This window comes from Manihot esculenta, chromosome 7, assembly GCF_001659605.2.
Source record: "Manihot esculenta cultivar AM560-2 chromosome 7, M.esculenta_v8, whole genome shotgun sequence".
Classification (NCBI taxonomy): domain Eukaryota; kingdom Viridiplantae; phylum Streptophyta; class Magnoliopsida; order Malpighiales; family Euphorbiaceae; genus Manihot; species Manihot esculenta.
The window spans coordinates 22,858,790-22,881,967 of record NC_035167.2 but is presented as its reverse complement, the minus strand read 5'-3'; the positions used below and the strand labels follow the sequence as shown (position 1 = coordinate 22,881,967).

The following is a 23,178-nucleotide window of genomic DNA, read 5'->3' as shown; positions in this document are numbered from 1 at the left end:
TTAGAATATAAAAATGTCAGTTATATTTCATTTCATCCCTTTCTAAAGTAAATGAGGACTTGATATTTGTTAATATAAAAAAAATAAAAATAAAAATAACTAGCTGAGAAATTTAAAATTTTAAAAGATAAAATGAAAATGTTGGTGAAGTTTTTGAGGCATGATCCTATCCTAGGAAGGGGAGTTGAGCCTTTTTTGACCAAATAAATTAGCCGACAGCCAAAGCCACAGGTTTTAAAAGAATAACGCAATTCGTAAAGCCTTAAGACTTGCTGGTCGCTGGGTTTCACCATTTGCATCTAAAACTGCAAAGTTTCAAATTTAAGCATCAATAAAAGCTAATTGTATAAATAAATAAATAAACAAACGACTTTTTATCAATGATTCACTTTTTATCTAAGGCCAAAAATAAAAGCCACTATTCTCGAACTCAAATAAATCAATCCCACCCCGATCTTGACCTCTCAAACAGATATATACAGTTGCAGCAGAAGCTGGTGACGAATGCTGGTTATCCTAGACAAATATCACTTCAAACTTGGCACAAGGGTTGATTTCCAAATGATTCTGGAAATCAGCATCCCCATTGAATCTGAATGTATATAAAGCCTGCCTCTGTGTCATGCCTACTGGGTATATTCTGTAGACTTTATAATCACCTCCTCTTAAGCTTTCTGGTCTTTCCTCCTTCCAAACTGGTATGTGTTTCATAGAATTGAACTTCTTCAACACTTCAGACTCCAGCGCGTTTAGGGTTAAATTCCCAGACCTATAACACCATAATCTTATTAACGTTTCTATAAAACAGAAACACAAAACTTTAGGATATCGTCACCCTAGACGCATGAAATTATGAATCACATTATTTCAAATCATCTTTGCAATTGGACACTGAAATAGCAGAAAGGTAAATTAGCAATGTAAAATCATGAAAGATTTTCCTCTACTGGGCAGATGCAATACTGAATTCACTAGTTTCTTTTTTTCTTTCAACATTATTTATCAATAGTGTGGATCTGCTTTTCTGTTATATACATATAGACAAGTAAATGTTTGTCCAAATATCCACTTTTGATCCAACCTCGCAAGTGATCTTTACCATGATCTCATGAACACTAAATCATATTTAAGCCTCCGTTTGCTTTATGAAAAATCTTTCCAAAAAAATAGTTGTTTGTAATTTCCAACATTTGGGATGCTTTAGAAAATTTGTTACTAGAAAATATTTTCCCAATAAAAAGGAAAATTAAATCATTTTGAAAAATGACTTCCTCTTTTTAAAAAACAAAGTCATTTTCCAGATTTTGAAAGTTTTATTAACACCATTACTAATAAATTTATTAATTTTTGTTATTTTTTAATATTACAATAAATAATTTAAAATATATATATATTTTCTTGGAAAATTTCTTATAGCAAAAAAGAAAATAATTTATTACATTCGTTTATTTGAAAAAAAAAAATTTTAATATTTTCCAAAAAGTGATTTCTTTCCATTATTTGGTTACAATGTTTAAAAAAATTATGTTTATAAATTTATATAGAGAGTATAGTGATATTAATAAAATTTTCAAAATCCAAAATGTAACTTCCTTTTTTAGAAAAGAGGAAATTATTTTCCTTCCAATTGTTCTAATTTTTTTCCTTTGACCAAAAAATTATTTTTCATTGACTAATTTTTTGAGTATCTCAAACATCAAAAAGTAGGGAAAATGTTTTCTAGCTAATATGTTTCGAAAACAAACAAAGCCTAAAATAATTAAAGCTAGGAATCAGTGTTGCTTTAGATTGGTCATAGACAATCTTCTTGACAAAGGGACAAAAATATAGCAGTTGGGTTTTTCCGCATTACATAGCCTGGTATGTTATCTTTTTCTATCGGGGCATCTTCTCTATTCTTCATTCCAATTTCCTTTTCTTTTCTTCCATACCCTTGGAGTTGGGATCCTTTTATTTTAATTTCTCCCTTTTTATATCCTTTTCACATCATGTTTACCTTTATCTATCCTTTTAATCTTTTCTCAACCATAATGTCTACTCTTTCACTTACTCAAACTGCCCAACTTTTCTTTTTCTGAATGGCTCTGAAAAGATTAATGCTCAATTTCACCTACGTAATTATTGGGGGGAAAATTAGCTGGCTCTCAAATCCATCTCTTTTCTAGATGATTATAAACGCCCCTCCCCCTTCTTCTAACACTTTTCTTGCTTTTCTTTTTCTTCCCAAAATGGCTTTTTCTATCATTAAAGATAGTTAATTCCACCTTGTTAAGTTCCATTTTTAATGGCCGACTTATTTTCATCTTAAATTGTTAAGTATGCCATGCTCCTCTAGGGGATAAGTTTTACGCAAATTATGTGCATATTTTTATTTCCTTTCAAAACAGTGTTGCTAGATGTCTTCAATGATTTATATTATTGGTACAAGTAGTTGGCTTATTTTATTTCTTTGGCATCTCATATCATATGTGCACACTTGCTAGTTGTTTCTACTCCAAGTCCAAGATCTACTGGTGCCTTAATCGTGTGAGCCATCAATAACTATGTCTTCATGCATTCAAATCCAAAAATTATTCATCATGGAACTTATGAAACGGATGATTTTACCTCAAGAATATGGAGACCATCTCAAACCTTCCTCTTTCTCTTACATATAAATGATAGAGAGTCTCTGAGCCTCTAGTGCACCTGCAGGGACGTTTCTTAAACCCAGGGCTACGTTCCTCTTTCTGTCGAATCATAGTTGCCAAGTGAATGCAAAGGCGGCATGATGAGTGTACAGCTGCCATATCAACTAGGGCCTTGAAAGAATCAGATGGGCCCTCATACTTCCACCTAACAAATGAACAGTTCATAAGAAAACCATTGGAAAATAACGAAATGATATGTCCACAGCACATATACAAGAAACAATTATAGCAACAGGAATCAAAATCAACTAAAAAGTATCAAACCATCATGTTACTAGATCTGATAGTATCATACCTCAATGAATGATTGTATGCATCAGGATTTTCTGCAAGGTACTTCATAGTTTTTGCAATTGACTCAACATCTTCTAGCTCCTTAATAAGTAAAACTGACCCAGGAGCAGGAGCAAAATCTTGAATATTTGGAGCACCAACAACCACAGGGATAGTTCCTAGAAAAATTTATTGAAATTTCAATTATCTCTAAGCGTTTTAAGTGTTTCCAATTTTATTCAAGCATCTCATAACCCTTTACTTTTACATCTATCCCAATACATTATTTATAAGCTTGAGTTACGAGAAGATACCAACAATTTTAGGCAAATCTTATTAAAATAAGAAACAATAGCATGCAGAATTCCTCAATCAAAGTGTCATTTCCACAATTAGCTAAGGTACGCGGCAAAGAGAGGAAGAGGAGATAGTTCTCGTACCAGCAACAAGAGACTGGAAGAATTTTTCGGTGACATAATCCTCCTCATTTGAATTCTCAAAAGCAAAGCTAAATTTATAGTGTTTCAAAGTCTCTACTTTGTCCACTGCTCAAAAAAAAATGGAAAAAAAAAAAAAAGAGGTTAACGAAGCAGAAGCTATCATGTGTAATTCCAGCTAACCAAATATATAAATTTACTGTTGGTATATGGTGTTATGACACAAGATGAAAGAATCAATTAATAGCATTTTGGCAGTCACGTGGCAGATTTTATTTTCCACAAAAGAATAGAAATTCCAAATCACTACTTATTTCATTGTGGAAAGACTTTCAGCATCACCTCTTTCTTTAATCCTCATGCAAGAAAATTTCTTGGGAAAAAGTTCAAATAGCCCCTTAAACTTTTGGTCCAAGTTCAAATAAAACAATTTTAAACTTTTTGTTTAAATTAACCCCTATGCTTTCTAATTAAGTGCTAACAAGTCCTACCACAGGAAAATATCTTTTTTTAATAATAAAATATTATTTTTATCTAATTTATTTTCAATATTACAAGCTATTTATAGTTTTCACAAAAAGCAAATTCAAAAAATCAAGAACAAAGTAGATCTATGAACACGAAGCACATAAAACCAAAACAAACACAGATCTAAGAATTAAAAAATCAAAAACATCAACAAAGACCAAATCAAAATCAAAATAAGAAAATTAATAACCAGTAATATCAAGAACAATAATGTGAAACTTAAACATGTCCAAATCAAAAAATCAATAATCAATAACATCAACAACTGTTACAACACAAGGCAAAAAACTTGCATACAATCACACGAAAGAGGAGAAAAGAAAGAAAAACACAAGAATTTAATGAGATTCGGCCAAAAAGCCAGCGTCCTTTGTAACACCTCTCCAATTTTCTCCTTAAAATCCAAAATTTTCCTCGCAGGTGATGGGCACATTCCATGTGGAGTGATTGGGGCAGAAGGCTGATTGTGGTGCTAGCAAGGCAGGTTGGGCTGGTTCCTGGGCAATTCAGGGCTGTCGTGTCTGATTGGCATATGGGCAAGCTGTTCGCAGCACAATCTAGGCACCAGCAGGAAGCTGGTAGGCCTATGGAGGTGAACTAGGGCACTGGAGTCGTGGGAGCTGGGCGCAGGAGCTACTGGCGAGAGCAGTTGCAAAACGAGGTTTGCCTAGGCTGATCCGTAAGCCAACTGGGAGCATGCCAGGCCCAAGCGCACCAAGCAAATTGCATAGAACTAATTTGGGCAGAGACAAGCTAGGACAATTGGGCTGTGTCTGGCAGCTTGCTTTGAGCAAGTCTGGGCCAATTTCAAGCTAATGGTGGCTGTTTGGAACCAAGGAGCATCAAGCCAGAGCATGTGTCCAGAATCATCTCCACATGGGAGGGAAACAAGCTTGGTAAGGAAGCTTCTCCACGACACATGGCAAATTCTGCTAACATGAAATTATTTTATTCGTGACTTCTCTTGGAAGCTTTATTTCCAGCCACACTTTTAGGAGATGGGAGGGAAACAAGCTTGGTAAGGAAGCTTCTCCAGGACACATGGCAAATTCTGCTAACATGAAATTATTTTATTCGTGACTTCTCTTGGAAGCTTTATTTCCAACCACACTTTTAGGAGAGGTAGCAGCTATAAATAGGGACCCTTATACAGATTTGAGCACATTTAGAAAGCTTGTAAAGAGCGCGTTGAGGTCTGTAAACACTCATTGTAAAAGCTGTTTTACTTGGTGAATTTCTCCACTTGCACACTTGTCTTCCCAACCATTTCCTTTTCATTGTGCTACTGTTCTCTACTCTCATCTTCTTGTTTCTCTAGTTTGATTGCCACTATTTTCGGCCCTTACGTTTGTGGGAGGCTAACTTAGTTCTGTTGGGAGCTAAGGCCGCATGGAATTGGGTTTGAGTTGGCAAGTTTCATGACAGTTGGCATTAGAGCCAACTTCTGTTGAGTTTCTATTGGGCTACAGTAGCACAACCAAGTGAGGTTCTATTGGTGAGCAAGCTACTTGATTCTGGGCACGCGGCAGTAGGCAAGGAAGGTTTTTTCTGGCCGAACTTCCAACATGTCAAAGCCAAGTGAAGTTTTAATGGTGACTGCTGGCAGCTTCAATGCTCCAAGCGAGGAGCAAGGTGGTGGGCATAAGAAAGGACGAGGCAAGTCCCGTGAGCCTAGCAACTTAAGGAGTGAGCTGGGGGGATGTGGAGACTCATTTAGCCAAGATGGAGCTGAAAATGGTAGACGATGAGGAGAAGTTTGAGGAGCTGGAAATTCACTTGGAGGGACTCGATGGGAAGATTGATAAGTTCCGAGAGAAATTCAAGGCGCCCTCAATGCTGCCATCGACAAATTGGCTAGTGAAGAGTCCACTCGCCACTCTTTGGCTGGAGAAGTAACCAACATGTGTGAAGAAACAAAGCCCTTCGAGAGGACCTAGATCGTGTGCTTGCAAAGTTGGGAGAAGTCACAAATGAAGTGGCGGTATTAAAGCTTGATGTGGTGCAAGATAATGTAGCTAGCCCTTCCCCTCTTAATAATATAGCTACCAAAATTGATGTGCCTAAGACAAGTTCATATAAAGGCTCCAGAAATGCCAAAGATATAGAGAATTTTATTTGGAGTCTACAGCAGTACTTTAGGGCACTTGGAATTATAGATAATGCCCTAAAGATAGACCATGCTTCCTTGTATTTGGCGGACACGCAATGGTTTGGTGGCGAAGGAGACATTCTGATATTCAAAAGGGGACATGTACCATTGCTACTTGGAAAGAATTCAAGGGAGAATTGAAGAAACAATTCTACCCCGACTGAAGATTTTTGGAAGAATATTGAGTATTCTTGTATTTCACTCTCTTTATTTATACAATATGTCTACATGGCTATTTATACACAAAGAATCATATCTAAATAGGAAGCAAATAATCAAATAATAATTACAGAGATAATTAAGGATCCTAATCAAATCAAATCCCTAGAATCAATTAGGATTAGCAAATAAGTCAACACTCCCCCTCAAGTTGGTGCAAAGATGTCACACATGCCCAACTTGCAAATCAGATTATGATAGATCTTGTTGTTAAGCCCTTTAGTAAACACATCCGCAAGTTGCTCAGTAGAAGTCACATGAACTAGGCTCAAGACACCGTCTGTTAATTTTTCTTTAATGAAGTGCCGATCAATTTCAATGTGCTTCGTTCGGTCATGTTGGACTGGGTTTTGTGCTATACTTATAGCAGCTTTATTGTCACAATACAAGGTTATCTTGTCTCTCTCGGACAATCTCAACTCTTCCAATAACTTCTGCAACCATAAGAGTTCACACACTCCTTGGGCCATTGCTCTGTATTCTGCTTCCGCACTTGACCGAGCAACAACACTTTGTTTTTTGCTCCTCCAAGTGACAAGGTTTCCCCCCACAACTGTGCAGTAGCCAGATGTGGATCTCCTGTCATCGAGAGATCCTGCCCAATCTGCATCTGTAAAACTTTCAATTCGGAGATGACCATGTTTGGAATAAAGAAGCCCTTTCCCTGGCGCAGACTTTAGGTATCTCAAGATGCGAAGTACAGCTTGCATATGAGTCTCGCGAGGGTCATGCATGAATTGGCTGACTAAGCTAACAGCATAGGCTATATCCGGTCGAGTGTGTGAGAGATAAATCAACCTTCCTACCAATCTCTGATATCTTCCAATATCCACGGACTCACCAGTTCCTGCTTTCAGCTTGTGGTTACTTTCAATGGGAGATTCTGCTGGCTTACACCCCATCATACCAGTTTCTTTCAAAAGATCCAGAATGTACTTTCTTTGAGAGATGAAAATTCCTTTTTCTGATCTGGCCACCTCGATACCTAGAAAATATTGCAGTTTTCCCAGATCTTTGATTTCAAATTCCTGAGCTAACAACCTCTTTAGTTGAGCCATTTCCTCTTTGTCATCACCTGTCACCACTATATCATCAACATACACAATAAGAAGGGTGATCTTACCCTTATGATGTTTGATAAACAGAGTGTGATCAGCATTGCTTTGTTGGTAACCGAAGGACATCATGGCTCTGCTAAACCTGTCAAACCAAGCTCTGGGAGATTGTTTTAGCCCATACAAAGCCTTTTTTAACTTGCACACCTTTCCTTGTGTCTTCTCATCAGCGAACCCAGGAGGAATTTCCATGAATACTTCTTCCTCTAAATCTCCATGGAGGAAAGCATTCTTCACATCAAACTGTTGCAAGTCCCAGTCCAAGTTGGCCGCGCAAGATAACAGAACTCTGATTGAATTTATTTTTGCAACTGGGGCAAATGTCTCTTGATAATCCACTCCATAGGTTTGGGTGAAACCTTTAGCAACCAATCTGGCCTTAAATCGTTCAATTGTGCCATCAGCTTTATGTTTCACTGTGAATACCCATTTACAGCCAACGAGTTTCTTCTCAGGTGGAAGAGTGACAAGCTCCCAAGTTTCATTTTTAGCCAATGCTTTCATCTCTTCAATCATTGCTTTCTTCCATTTAGGATCTGCAAGAGCTTTCTTCCAATCCTGTGGAATAGACACAGAGGAAATAGACAAGGCAAAGGCTCTATAGGAAGGTGATAAAGATTCATAAGAAACAAAGTTAGAAATAGGGTGTTTAGTGCAAGATCTGACCCCTTTTCTTTGTGCAATAGGTTTATCTAAGTCATTGAAACATTCAAGAGTTGTGGGTAACTCACCAGAAGAAAGAGTTGTGGGTAACTCACCAGAAGAAGATTCATGACTAGGTAACTCACCAGGAGAAGATTCTTGACTCTGAGTAGACTGCATAATGGCTTCTTCTGCCTTGTCTCTCCTTGAATACCTTCTCAAATCTGGCTTGTCCAAACGACCAGTTCTCTCTCCCTGATTGGACATCTCCCCCTGTCTACTAGAACTCAAACTTTCTGGTTGAACCATATCACTCAAAATCACAGAATTCGGGATCACCTCTTCTTGCTCATTATTCTCCCCCTGAAGAGGTGAGGGGTTGGTACTGAAGTAGGGTTCAGTTTCTCGGAAGATAACATCCATACTAACGAAGTATTTCCTAGAGGGAGGATGATAACACTTGTATCCTTTCTGTGTTGGAGAATATCCAACAAACACACATTTAAGGGCCTTGGGATCCAGTTTTCCTGCCGTCCTAGTATGGACAAAGCAAACACACCCAAATACTTTTGGTGGAACAACATATGAATTCTTCCCTTGTAAAACCGCCAAAGGACTCATAAAGTCAAGGTTCTTGAGAGGCATTCTATTGATAAGATAAGCAGATGCAAGAATTGCATCTCCCCAATATGCTTTGGGTAGATTCATGGTGAACATAAGAGATCGAGCTACCTCCAATAGATGCCTATTTTTCCTCTCAGCAACGCCATTTTGAGCACTAGTATAAGGACAACTAGTCTGGTGTATTATCCCATTATTCTCCAAATAAGCAGAAAAGCTACTATCCATGTATTCTCTTCCATTGTCAGTTCTCAAAATTTTCACCTTAGTATTAAATTGAGTACAAACCATCTTATGAAAGGATTGAAAACAAGAAAAGACATCACTTTTAGCTTTAATCAAATAGACCCAAGTCATTCGAGTACAACAATCAATAAAGGTGACAAACCATCGATTACCAGACAATGAGACAGTTTGAGTAGGCCCCCAAACATCAGAATGAATAGTCGCAAAAGGAATTTGACTTTTATTATGACTCAAAGGATAGGATGTTCTAGTGTGTTTAGCATACTCACAAGCATCACAAAATAGAGAATCAAACTGAGTTCTAGCAAACAAATTAGGATAAAGTTTTTCTAAGGCAAAGAATGATGGATGTCCTAACCGTCTGTGCCACTGTATTATTTCCTGATTGACATCTTTATTTTCTCCAAAACAGGCTTGAGATATCGAAGAACCTGGATCACCCTCCAACATATATAAGCCATCATGCAGTCTACCATTGCCAATCCTCTTTCCTGTGTGAAGATCCTGAATAACACAATGATCAGGAAAGAATTCAATTTTACAATTAAGGGCATTGGTGATAGCACTAACAGATAAAAGGTTGACAGGAAAGTGGGGAACATGGAGGACAGATGATAATTTAATATTGGATGTGCAAATAACAGAACCTGTTCCGGATATGGGAGTAAAAGAGCCATCAGCAATTTTGACACTATCTTTGGTTAGGGAAGGAAAATAATTGAGAAGGCCTTTAGACGAACCTGTCATGTGTCTATTCGCACCAGAATCGATAATCCATGGAATATTATGGAGAGATGAAGTATTACCTGACTTTACAACGTCAGATGTGGCACTAAAGAATGAGGAATCAGAGTTAGGAATCGAGATTCTTGTACCTTCTGCTATCGACACCCTTTTACCTTCTGCCATTGACACCCTTTTACCTTCTGTCATGGTAAAGGTTTATAAACGGTGACAGAATAGGAGGTATTCAAGGGTGTACACACAAGAGAGCCCAATCGATTCACCAAAAGGACCGGGTAGCAGCACGGGAAGGCCGGAAAGATGATCGGAATCGTCGCCAGAGTGATCGGAGCAGCAAAGCAGTGGCAGATGATGGGTCACGCGCCGGGAAGCGCCGGGTCACGCGCCGGGAAGAGGTGGCGCGTGAGCCTCACGCGCAAGCTTTTCCGGCGTCGGGGCTGGTCGATCGGCCGGCGGCAGTCCGGCGGTTCTTCTGGTGCCGGCGGTGAGAGAGTGAAGGGCTCCTAAATGGGTTAGTACCAAAAAAGTAAATTTAGGGTTTTGAAACCCTGAAGAGGAAAAATTGAATTTGAACCCAAAAAATCAGGAAAAAGGCTCTGATACCATGAAGATTTTTGGAAGAATATTGAGTATTCTTGTATTTCACTCTCTTTATTTATACAATATGTCTACATGGCTATTTATACACAAAGAATCATATCTAAATAGGAAGCAAATAATCAAATAATAATTACAGAGATAATTAAGGATCCTAATCAAATCAAATCCCTAGAATCAATTAGGATTAGCAAATAAGTCAACACCGACAATGCTGCTCACGAAGCCCGAGCTAAGTTGAGAAGGCTTACTCAAAAGGAAAGCATCCAGGACTATCTGAAGGAATTTTTGAGGTAATTCTTGAAATCCCCGATTATCCTGATAATGAGGCATTGTTTGCTTTTATGGATGGCCTGCAGAATTGGGTGAGAATGGAGATTCAAAGGCGTGGTGCCCTAGATCTGGCCACTGCTATTTCAATTGTTGAATCTCTTGTTGAATTCAAGAAGATGGAGAAAGGCAAGCAGAAGCAGCACAAAGGCAAGCATGAAAGCCACAGTGGTCATAAAGAACATGATGGGCAAAAGCATCATAAAAGCAAAGAGGGGAACTTCAAATTCAAGAGGTTCAAGAAGACCGAGAAGAACGGGTAAAACCTTCTATAAAGTGCTTCCTTTATGAGGGGCCACATAGGGCTAGGGAATGCCCTAAGAAGAATAAACTTTTAGCCCTTCTTGAGGAGAAAGTAGGAGGCCAGCAAAAACAAGCTACCATGGGTTCCCTGTTCTTGGACGCTGCTAAACAAGAGTCGCCTAAGGAAGTAAAGAAGGGTCAATTGTTCGTGCAAATGAAGCTTGGCAGGCATGATGTAAAAGCTCTCTTTGATACGAGTGCAATTAATAATTTTCTGAAGTTAATAATTTCCTTGGGGATCCAATATGAGAAGACTCTTGGGTGGTTGAAGGCAGCCAATTCCAAGCCCTACATGATGTATGGCGTTGCAAAGGATGTCCGCGTTCAAATAGGTGAGTGGCATGGAATCCTTAACTTTTCAATTGTGCCCATGGATGATTATAATATTGTTATTGGCATGGAATTTATGGATAAAGTTAAAGCTATCCCTATTCCTTTAGCCAACTCTATATGTATTTTGGAGAATGAGATTTCTTGTTCTGTTCCTTTGTCAAGGATTGCACCTAGCCATGGTGCCACACTGTCTGCCATGCAACTTATTAAAGGCGTGAAGAGATATGAGCCCACTTACTTGGTGGCAGTAAAGGAGGAAGGGGATGTCCAAGCCGAAGCCATACCTGATTCTGTTATTAATGTACTTGATGAGTTCAAGGACGTGATGCCATCCGAGCTGCCGAATAAGCTTCCCACAATGAGAGAGGTGGATCACAAGATTGATTGGAGCCTAATGCAAAGCCACCTCACGGAGTCCCCTATAGGATGGCCCCTTCTGAGCTGGATGAGTTGAAGAGGCAACTCAAGGAGCTACTTGAAGTTGGTTTTATCAAACCGTCCAAAGTTCCATATGGTGCACTTGTTCTATTCAAGAAAAAGAAAGACGATTCGCTCAGAATGTGCATTGACTATTGAGCTCTCAATAAGGTGACTGTGAAAAATAAATACCCCATTCCCCTAATAGCTGATCTATTTGACCAGTTGGGCGAAGCTAGATGGTTTTCAAAGCTGGATTTGATGTTGGGATATTACCAAGTGAGGAATGCCAAGGGGATGAGCCAAAGATTGCATGTATAACGAGGTATGGGTCATTTGAATTCCTTATTATGCCATTTGGTCTCACAAATGCACCAGCCACATTCTGCACACTTTGATGAATAAAATATTTCAGCCCTTTCTTGATAAATTTGTGGTAGTATATTTGAATGATTTCGTGGTGCAGATGCATTGAGCCATGAAGCAGATTTAGCAGCCGCTAGCCAACCTAATTTCCCCGTGGAGGATCGTATTCGACAAGGGATGGAGCATGATCCGCAAGCTAGGGACTTGTTAAAGCTTGCAAGGGATGGCCAATTACAGAGATTCAGTGCTGATGGGGACTTGGTGCGCACCAAGACAGGGTGCCTATTCGTGCCACAGTAGGGGAGTTTGAGGAAGTAGATCATTTGGGAATGCCATGATTTGCTTTGGGTTGGCCATCCAGGGGTCAACCACACATTAGCCTTAGTTGAACGGGCTTACTATTGGCCGAGAATGAAAGACGATGTGGAGCAATATGTGCGAACTTGTCTTGTTTGCCAGCAGGATAAGATTGAGCACAGAAGGCCCGCTGGATTGTTGGAGCCACTGCCCATTCCCGACAGACCTTGGGAGAGCATTTCTGTGGATTTCATAGTTGGTTTGCTGAAGGTTGATGGATGTGGCGTCATGGTTGTGGTGGACCGATTCAGTAAGTATGGGGTCTTCATTCCAACACCTACAGCCCTCAATGCTAAAGATGCAGCCAGACTTTTTCATTAGACATGTGAAATATTGGGGGATTCTATGGTCCATTGTGAGTGACAGAGATGTCCGCTTCACAGGCAGGTTCTGGGCTGAGCTATTTAGGTTGATGGGTACTGATTTGAATTTCTCCACCAGCTTTCATCCACAAATCGACAGCCAAACAAAACAGATTAATGCTCTTTTGGAAATGTATCTGGTGGTTTTAACTTCAGCCATAAGGACAACCAACCCAAAACAATTAAAATAAACAAAAGATCAGAAGAACAGTACTCGTGAACAGTACCCGATGAACAATACTCGTGAACAGTACCCGGTGAACAGAGCCCTAAATCTCCAAATGTTACCCTTTATGAGTAACCCAAATGAAGAGATCCCTAAGTCTCCAAATGTTACCCTTTATTGGTAATCCAAATGAACATAGCCCTGAGTGTCCAAATGTAACCCAAATGAACAAAGTCCTAAGTCTCCAAAATTTAAATCTCTATGTGTGAGACTCTGATACCATGTAGAAGGATAATATTTGTTGTATTTCACAATAGAGATTACAACCTATTTATACATGAGAGACAGTATCTAAACAAGAAGGAAAATCAAGCTTATAATTATACGATTCCTAAGATAAAGCAACTGACCCATCTATCAATATTTACTTCCTATATTAACATATTTACTTCCTATAACTTATAACATAGGGGAAATTATGTTTAAGATTGAAATCTAAAGAACAAACAGTTGAAGACATGCATTACGCCAAACATAAAATGACCATACACAAGCGGAAAGCATGCTTACCGTTTCCATCACGGTTCTGATGGCAATCACCATAAGAATCTATTCCGATTTTTGCCTTTTCAAGTTCTTTGAGAGCTTCCAATCGAAAGTTACGTGCACGACAGTTGGAAATGAAAGCAGCTGCAAGTGCTTTTTCAGTCTTTGGCTGCATTGGTGCCATGATATCATACTCTGTCCAGGAAAAATATCCAACTGGAACATCTGATGAAAGGCTAGTTGTCATTACAATATTGAAACCAATCCTAAATTCACAAAAAAATCAGACCATCAGCTTTCCTCCTAATTTAAAAGAAAAATGAAGTACCAATTTCATCCAAAAAAGGATGTTAGCTATGTGAATATTTCATAAAAAGTGACAAGAAAATCAATTAAGAAGCAAGTCATTTGAATTTTTCACAAGCTCTACATGAACATGCAAATGAATATTGCACTAGAGAATAAGTATTCCAGAAGGTAACTTCTAGTGGAGAAACGTAGTTTGCATATTATTAATTCTTTATGCATCCCAAGTTCTCGTTCAATGTCACAACCCTAAAGCAATGCCAATAAAACCCTTTTAATTAAACCCTAATAATATTAAAAGTATTCAATTCAACACATTAGGTGCTCATCCTCTCTCTCTCTCCCCTCTCTTTCTATTCTTTTATTCTTCCTTCCAAAGTTGCCTGCCACAACAAATCAGGCTACTGTTCATGGCTACAATACAACCATCAATTGCTGCTCTTTACCCTCTCTCTCATTACCTCTAATTCAAACTCTTGAACCCAATTTAATTTATTAGATCCTAACTCTAAAATTAATAGTGTGGATAGTGCAGATATCACAGCACCCATCTTTCTTGACACTCCTAGCAATATACATTAACATGAAACTCTCTGTAGTAGTTTTATTAAAAGTATCAGCTTAATATTTGTGTAGAATCATCTACATAAGTTACCTTGTGCTCCAATGCAATTTAATTTATTAGATCCTGGCTCTAAAATTAGCACAGTAGACAGTGCAGATATCTCAGCACCAATCTTTTTTCACACTCCTAACAATATATATAAACAATACATGAAACTCTCGATAGTAACTTTTTTAAAAGCATAACCTTGAATTTGTGTAGCATCATCTAAATTCTTCTTTTATGCTACAAACACCAACTTTAAAAAGGAAAAAAAATTGAAATACAGGGCTTTGCACCTAAGTAAGATAAAGCTTGAACATATGTGATTAACCTCCACGCATCAATCACCAGGAAGAAAATGAGAATTTACAAACTTCAAACACAATTGTAAAAGATATTTTGAAGTCTGCTTGAATTCTCATTGCCAAATAACAAATAATTTTTCTCAGAATACAATGAAGTCATTTATTTTAGCTTGTGCTTACCCACCGTCGTGCCACTGCAATATTGTTCTCCTCATAGTTCTGAGCTGATTCCATTGATCTGTGCACACAAGGTGTTTCTCCATGGCCAGTTGAACCAAATATCGCATCAGGAGCTCTATTGGAGTCCAATCCAAACTGGCATCCCACAGAACAAGTCTTTGACTCCTACATGGAATTGTACATATATTATGGATGAAGAAACAAAAAAAAAAAAAAAGAGCAGATAACAAAAAGTTTTGAACTCTTTTGAAACATCTTGCTGGACAAATCATCAAAACTGGGGAAAGCATTAGGATCCAGCAAGAAAAATTTCACTTCCTTATCTTCTGAAATCTTTTCTTGAAAGTACAAATTCTATGAACAAGTACAAAATTAGTTCTGTATTATATACACATGAACATAGAATTTTCAATCTTTTATATACTTCTACCATCATAAAGCATTTTGATTGTCTATGGGAAACTAATGTCTAATGTTTAAATTTAAACAGACCCCTTGTCCGGTCATGGTGTACTCTCATAAATGGAAAACATGTTCCCAAGTAAAACTAATTAGAAGAGAAAGCGGCCTTTTCTGCATTAGATGATAAGCTAATGATGTCTTTTCCCAAGTAAAACTAATTAGAAGAGAATGCGGCCTTTTCTGCATTAGATGATAAGCTAATGATGTCTTAACTAAAACTCAGGACGCATAAAAATATTGTAAATACTGCGGTTCATTCATACTCCAAAGCCTTCTTTTCAAGTACAGCAAGCAACTATGAAATAAAACAAAGTGTTGAAAGACGAACCATCCATTAACAAGCTCAATGCAAACTTGTTCCATTACTTTCTCCAGATAAAAAATCAATGGTCAGATAACCATTATTTAAAAATTTACTGTCGACACTAGATCTTTCAGCTAAAAAGGGTCAGTGCTAAAATTATAGGGATACAAAATAAAATGTTACATGGCTAGTATGTGAACTAGCAATTCAAGATGTTCTCTGCCAAAAAATTAGAATGGCTTATGCGTGCATCCTGTCAATTTTAGCATGATAGGTAGCTCACAGCTAACAGAATATCAAGTTTCTCCATACACTAACCCATGGCATAAATCTAACCTTAAGACTAATTACAATGACCTACATGTATTCTTCTCTTCTAATTCCAACATCATAAACAACTAATTTAAATGTTGAAACAGAATTACCTAGCTCGTATTAGTCCTACTTGAGCAGGGTCCTGGAAGTGGAAGTAGTAAAGAAAAGGTCTTTAAATTATATGGCTTTAATCTACCACACCTAACAAAGTGCAAGTGACACCAGTGCAAATGACACCAAGTGAACCATTAGCAAGATCAACAGCTGGTGCTAGGCTGTTCAATATGGGTTTTAACGTAATGCTACTGTTTTGGAGGAAACTTAATGAAGCAAGATAAGGTTGCGAGAGAAAGGTTTCCCTTTCATTAACTTGCTTTACTCAACCTCCCTGCTCTCCACCGCAACAGACTTATGCATGTTTAAACCTTTGATCCTCGGCTGATTCTCCAACAACAACAACAAAAGATATATATAAAGAAAAAAAAAAAGAAAAAAATTCGAATTAAAACCAACATGAAAACTAGCTAAATTCAAACAAACCTTCTGATCACTAATAACCGAGATAGGATCTTTATTAAAATCCCTTTTGTAAACCACTGCGTCCTCTTTCTCTAACCACTCCTCACAACTATTTGAGTCTAAATATCCTTCATTCTTCTGAAGACCTCCCAATTCCTGTTCAATACCTTCACTGTGGAAACCTGAATCACCCAATGAAGATGACTTAAAAAATAACCTATCAGCCCAATCAACTAGAGCTGCATTTTTTGCCATGTCAAAGCGACCCAAAAAGGCAATCTCGGCTATAACCACAAGAACAACAAACACAGGCAAAAAATTTGACCATTTCTTCTTAGGAACAAAAACCGACGAGGATGACGATGCCGGGAATGATAACCCATTAGATAAAGGTAATCCTTCTCCAGCTGTTGCAGTTCTCGACCCTCTTAAATTTGACAAAACGCCCATCAAGCAAAACTCTTCCTTTCCAACTGCCGTTATATTACTTCCCTTTAGCAGGAAAACAAATTATAAAATTGGGAGACAAAAAGAAAGAAAGTGAAAAGCATGAATCAAATGTCAAGCTGTAACATGAGTCTTGATTCAATCTGTTTGGGTTGAGAGACAAAAGAAAGGGTTGGATTTGGGTTTGGGTTTGGGTTTTTCGGAGTTTATCACTTAAACGCTAAGACCTAAGTTTGTTTTACACTGATTGGATGATTTTACAGAGGAAGGAAAATAAAAGTGGAAAGATAATTGTATTTTTTACTGTTTCAAAGTCTTTTTTTTTTTTTTTCTTAAACTTGGTTCGGGAAAATGGTGAATGCCCACTATAAGTATCCACCCCTCGTGAATACCCACTCTTCTTTTTCTTTTTTTTATTTTCCAACCCTATCATCTAAAATTTTGTCGCCTCTAAATTATATTTATTTTATTTCATTGAAAAATTTACTCCACTATTTTCAAATTTTCTCACAAATCTTTTCAAATTAATCTGTAATATTTATTTTAGAATTTATTGACAAAGCGAATTTTTCAACCAAATAGATATATTTTATATTTTTTAATAAAATTAATATAAATAAAAATATATTAATAAAAAAATTATATTTTATAGTTTTTTCTATTTATGGCAACTTAAGACTTGGCTTCTTGAATAAGGAAAAGGCTACTTGGAGATTTGAAATTTGAATTTCAAATTGCTTTGGCTGAATGTTCTTTCCTTCTTTGCCACTTTCCTTATTTAGAACTTTTCTTATTTAGCTTCACTTGATTTCAACTTGGCAGACTTGCTCTCCTTTGCTCCATTTAAGGCAGTTTTAAGGGTATTTTCTCCAAAATGTCCTTTTTCACCATTTTCCGCAAAATAATATCAAGAGCACTAAATTAAGCAGAAATTCGGCAGCCGAAGGCTGCCTCCACAAGAGGGTTCGGCGGTCGAAAGTCCCTTCGGCTGCCGAACCTGGTTTCTCCCAAAGGGCAGAAACTTGGTTCAAACATGCACAAATGCCTCCAAACTTAAACCAAAACATGCATACAAGCTCCTAGGGGTCTCAAACTATCTTAAACCCCAACTACAACACATCAAACACACATTACAAGCCACAATGCTCAAAAACTCATCAAAAACCCATAAAACTCAACATAAGCTTACTCATGCATTTTCTACCCCATGAACTTGCATAAAACTTGTTTAAAACATAATGTAAGCTAGAGATCGACTCTTACCTCTTGAAGATCGAGAGTAGGGGTGATCTAACTTGGAGTTGGGAGAGATTTAGCTCATTGGGTCTCCAAGTTCAAAACTTGCTCAAAACTTACACACATATAGAAACACAGATATAAGTAAAGATCACGGTCACCTTGATCTTCACTTATTTGTTGTAATACCCGGCTAGACTCCGGTATCGGAATTCCTACCGTCTGGTGGAATCTCGGACGTCGGAAGCCTCTAGTAGGGTAGAAACATGTTTTTCATAAAATGTTTTAATGTTTTTCATAATTTTAAATGAAAAGGAAATGAGTTTTTGCATGAAAACAACCTTAGAGGAAAACTCAAGTTCGGCCGCCGAAACTCAAAGTTCGGCCGCCGAACATGCATGCATTTCGAGTGAGCCTTAGGCCCCCGAAGGCATAAGTGAGGGGAGCCTAGGTTCAGCCGCCGAACCTCAAGTTCGGCCGCCGAACATGGCATGCATGCGGAGGCACGTTCGGCCCCCGAACGTGGCCTGGCCAGCCACTATAAAAAGGTCCCTTAGCCGAAAACGGGCGAGTTTTCTCCCCATTGTCGGCCAAGGTGAGCTCTCCGCCGTTCCTCACCAATCTTGAGTCTTTTCCTTCAGATCTTTCAAGATTTTCACAAGTTTTTACTTTCTTGACAGTTCAGTTCACAAGACATGCCACTCACTACAGAAACCAGCTCAGGCATCCATTTGAACTATAACAATCATGAGATACAACGCTCTTTTGTTGCAAATTTGTCTGCTTTAGGTTTTTCGACCTGCAAGCCAATAAATAATAATAGCAGCCCATTGGCAAGCAAACTCTCTCAGCTTCCCATTTCAAACGGAGACCTGACGGAGAATTTTTTCCTTCAACCTGTTGGAACATTAGCTCATGCAGCAAAATGCACGGTTGACGCTTCTTCTGTGCTGTTAAACATGTCCTCCTCAATGCTTGGAGATTTTGGTGACCATAAGCTGGCCAGTGATGAGAGTAGCACAGATTTTACTGGACCTCAAGATCAACATTGCAATGGTTTTTCATTAACTTGTTTGCCACAAGTAATGCAAGAGAATGCTGGTGATAATGCATTGATAAAGAATCCGAACGCGACACATATGGATGATCAGTGGGAGACAGTTCGTTCCATTGGATTACCCTTCAGTTTGCCTGTGAGTGTAGGTGATGCTTGGACGCCAAACTTGCTTTGGGATTCTTCCTCATGTCCTATTGAGATGTCCACAAGTTTTTCCACAAACTAAGTGCTAATACATGAGTACATCATTAATATAGTTAAAGGATTTGCCTTCAATGTCCGGCCACAAGTGTTTATGTTAGGATAGTAAGAGAAGAATTATGTTTACACATAAATTCGTTGCCTAAGAGCATATTGCAACTGTAACAAAATCTGATCCCAACATTTTCCGGCATTAGAGCCAAATAAGGAAAGTATTTTGAAATTCAAATCTTCAAGATTCATATTCAAATTTTGAATTTCAAAATCTAGTTTATTAAGGAAGCTAAATCCAAAGATCACATGCTTACTACCTCATGCCTTGCACATTCAAAATTCAAATTGCAAAGGAAGGCTCCACCTTCCTTATTTGTGCATGGGCGGCAAGGATGGTGTGAAGGCAAGTCTTGGGCACCTTGGACAGCATTTTGAAGACACTAGGGCAGCAAGCAAAGACCAAAAGACCCACTCTTGCACAAGCCACACATGCTACACGCCAACTCCTTCACACATATGCATGGGCGGCAAGGTAAAGTGCAAGCAAAGACCAAGGGCATTTTAGGCAGCCTTTTAAAGATGCATGGACAGAAAAGAAACCCTAGGACAACATCTTAAGAACCATATAAATCCATCCTTAAGGGCTGCCGAAGAAGAAGACATCCATTCCCATCCATCTCTCCCATTCGGCCAAGGCTAAGAGCAAGCTTCTCCACCAATTCGGTTCCTCTTCTCTTGTTCTTTCCTTTTATTTTCTGTTTTGTTTCAGCCATGAGTGGCTGAAACCTTTGATTCTAGTTGAAGATTGGTTGAAACTAAGGTTGTTTTATGGATTGTGAGATCTGAATATAAACTATTTGTCTTTGGTTTGTTCAATATTCATACAATTTGGTGCTTGAATCTATTATTACTTTGTTGTTTTGATCAAATTGGCCACTTGATTTTTGATTGCAAGGTAATTGATTGTTAGTTTGGATAATTTTTAGTCCGTAATTGCTGGAATTATTCAAACATAAGAACACTTGGTGTAATAACTAAGGAATTGTGTGATCTAGCAACATCTCATGCGTTTGAGTAGCTAAGATTGGATTTCTCTATTTCTTCATGCAATTGACAATTGTTTTGATGCCTAAGGTCCAAGGACGTTCCTTGGCAATTTGTTAATTAGTAATTAATTAGAGGACGTTCTCTAATTGATTTAATCACAAGGAGAGACATGGTGGTGAGAAGCGTTTTCCATCTCCATAACTAATCTATTGGATCAATCAAGAGAACATAAGTTTCAATGATCAATCCAAACAACCGAAGTGGATCCAACTCTTCAACTAGACCTTACTCATATTAGATTTCTCTTTTATTTTAATTACTTGCTCATTTAATTGCTTTCAGTAGTCTGCTAATCAAATCAATCTCAAACCCCCCCTTTTTACTTTTATTGCACTTTCTTTTTATTCCGCTTTCAGTTACTTGCTTTCAGCTTCTCATTCGGTTAATTCTCTTGGTCTTGTTGAGAAAAATAGATAAGTTTTCAATTCTCTGTGGATTCGATCCTTTACCACTATCTGCAGTGTTAAAATTGTTGATAACCGAAAATGTTATTTTTGACCGGCTTCGACAACCGCGAGTCACTTCTTTATAACCTCTAAGAAGAAGTTTCAAAACTTTTTCTAGACCTATATGGCTTTAAGATTTTGTTATTAATCTTCAAGATTCTCCTTCCTTTTTTTAATTCAGTCTCATACACCTTCAATTTATTACTAATGTTTCCAACATTCAAGAACCTAAGTCATATGCAGTGGGTAAAAATGATCCTAAATGGGTTAAGGATATACGAGTTGAGCTAGAGGCTTTGGAAACAAATAAGACTTAGGAATTAACTTCCTTATCTCTTAGTAAAAAGGCCATTGCATCCAAATGGGTATATAAAATTAAACATAAACCTAGTGGTAGTGTTGATAGGTTTAAAGCAAGACTTATGGCTAAAGGGTATAACCATTTAGGAGATTACAATGACTTATTTTCTCCACTTGTTAAGCTTGTTATTGTGAGATTGTTGTTAGTTATTGCCATAACTTGGCCAGTACATCACTTGATGTTAACAATGCCTTTTTTTACATAGGTTTATTGAAGAGGATATTTATATGCTTCCTCTTGAAGGTTATGCAAAGGCAACAAAGGTGTATGACCCTACTTGGATTGCTAGCATTGCTAGGATTTAGTTCAATTTAAGATCACTAGAACCAGTAGTAAGCCTAACACACATATCGTACAAATGATAGAATCCTATTATAATCTCAAAACATACATGACACATCATGAATCAAACTCAACATTTGTAAATAAGATAATTATAAAAAAAACATAATCATATACTTGGAGCCCTCATCAAATACTTCGTGCATGCATCATAAACATTCCACAAAGTTCAAAAAACCATAACATTAGAATTTAAAACTTCTGCATATCTAAGAGATCATATGGAAACTAAGATCTAGAACCAACACTAAGAGCATTGCATAATTCTAATCCATAAATAATAGTTTATATGTTCACTACTGAAACTATTACAAGAATAAACGTACATTGTTCCTTATGGTCCTTTGCTCTATTTTTGAACTTGCAAACTTGAGGGTTAAGGAGAAAGGGGTAAGCTACTTGAATAGCTTAGTGAGTAGGACCATATAATGATAAATTTAATAAAATGGATGCTTATATGTAGGCGGCAGATCATAAATGTTTCACATCATAATAGACTTGTCACCAATAACTATATGCAAATCCAATAGTGTAGACCCAAAATGAGTGCTCCTCAAGACTTTCTCTTAATATAAACATAATCCATAGTGTTAGGGATGTAAAACGGGCTAACCTGGTCTTCCTCTTAATATAATGCCAAGAGTGTAAAATGGGTCTCGATATAGACTTCCATATCTATCATTCTATAAACATGTCATAAATATATCATGTGGGCTAAAGGCTATCTAATGTCTATTTGACATCCATAGATAGAAATTTATAGAAAGAAATCCATAGATAGAAAATACGATGGAGTAAGTTCGTGAATCTAATATAGATAACATATTATATATTATGGAATTTATAATGTAAGGGCATACTTAATTTAAATCACTTAACTTTAACAAAATTAGTTTAGCTCTACTCACCTCTTATAGATATAACCTTGCTCATTCTCATTTTTCTCACAACTGATCTTGATGGTCTTTTAAGCTCGATCCTATATAGATGGACTCAAATGAGAGGTTAAAATGTAAAATTTAACTTTATGACTATCCAAGAAATCCTTAAAAGCATAGAAGGAAACATATAGGAAAAGTACTTAAAAGACTAGATATAGTAGTTTTGGTAACTCAAAGTCCCAGAATAAAGGCAAAAGTCCACATTTAAAGGCATGTTAGGCTGCTAAAGCTGGCAGCATTCAAATACAAGTTCCACAGTCAAACCCAGGGTTTATAGGAACCCTTCATCTCTATTATACATTATTCACCTAGCTTAAAATTAGACTCAGCACAACTCAAACATACTTTCAACAACCTCAAAATAGTTAAAAAAAACTTTAGAAAAGCATCAAAGAAACACTAAAACCAACATGCATTAAAAGATTAGTTATTACAAAAATCAATTTTCTCATTTCCCATAAAGATACAATGCTCTCAACTTCTACTATATATATACTATTAGTTATTTGCCCTAGGTCATTATGTTGGACCTTTTTGTATGTCATTTTGTTTATTAATGAAAGAGGTTTTATTATCATTATTATTTATTTGCATATTACATAATAAT

At 37.4% G+C, this 23,178-nt stretch overlaps 2 protein-coding genes across 3 annotated transcripts; one reads left to right on the top strand and one right to left on the bottom strand.

Annotated features, from left to right (window-relative positions):
• Positions 1-320: 320 nt before the first annotated feature.
• Positions 321-17,130, bottom strand: LOC110619657 (glycoprotein 3-alpha-L-fucosyltransferase A). 2 transcript variants are annotated; one of them, XM_021763185.2, is made up of 7 exons: positions 16,461-17,129; positions 14,844-15,004; positions 13,466-13,707; positions 3,404-3,508; positions 2,986-3,142; positions 2,608-2,835; positions 321-769 (listed from the first exon to the last, which is right to left on the bottom strand). In XM_021763185.2, the coding sequence occupies exons 1-7, from the start codon at positions 16,887-16,889 to the stop codon at positions 517-519; spliced, it is 1,575 nt and encodes a 524-aa protein (XP_021618877.1). In that variant the 5' UTR covers positions 16,890-17,129; the 3' UTR covers positions 321-516. The 2 variants fall into 2 exon arrangements, with proteins under 2 accessions (XP_021618877.1, XP_021618878.1); XM_021763186.2 differs by lacking the exon at positions 3,404-3,508 and having other exon boundaries at positions 16,461-17,130.
• A 1,687-nt stretch (positions 17,131-18,817) lies between these two features.
• LOC122723993 lies at positions 18,818-19,405 on the top strand. The gene has a single exon (XM_043958139.1). It carries the CDS (start codon positions 18,818-18,820, stop codon positions 19,403-19,405), a length of 588 nt encoding a protein of 195 aa, XP_043814074.1.
• Positions 19,406-23,178: the final 3,773 nt, after the last annotated feature.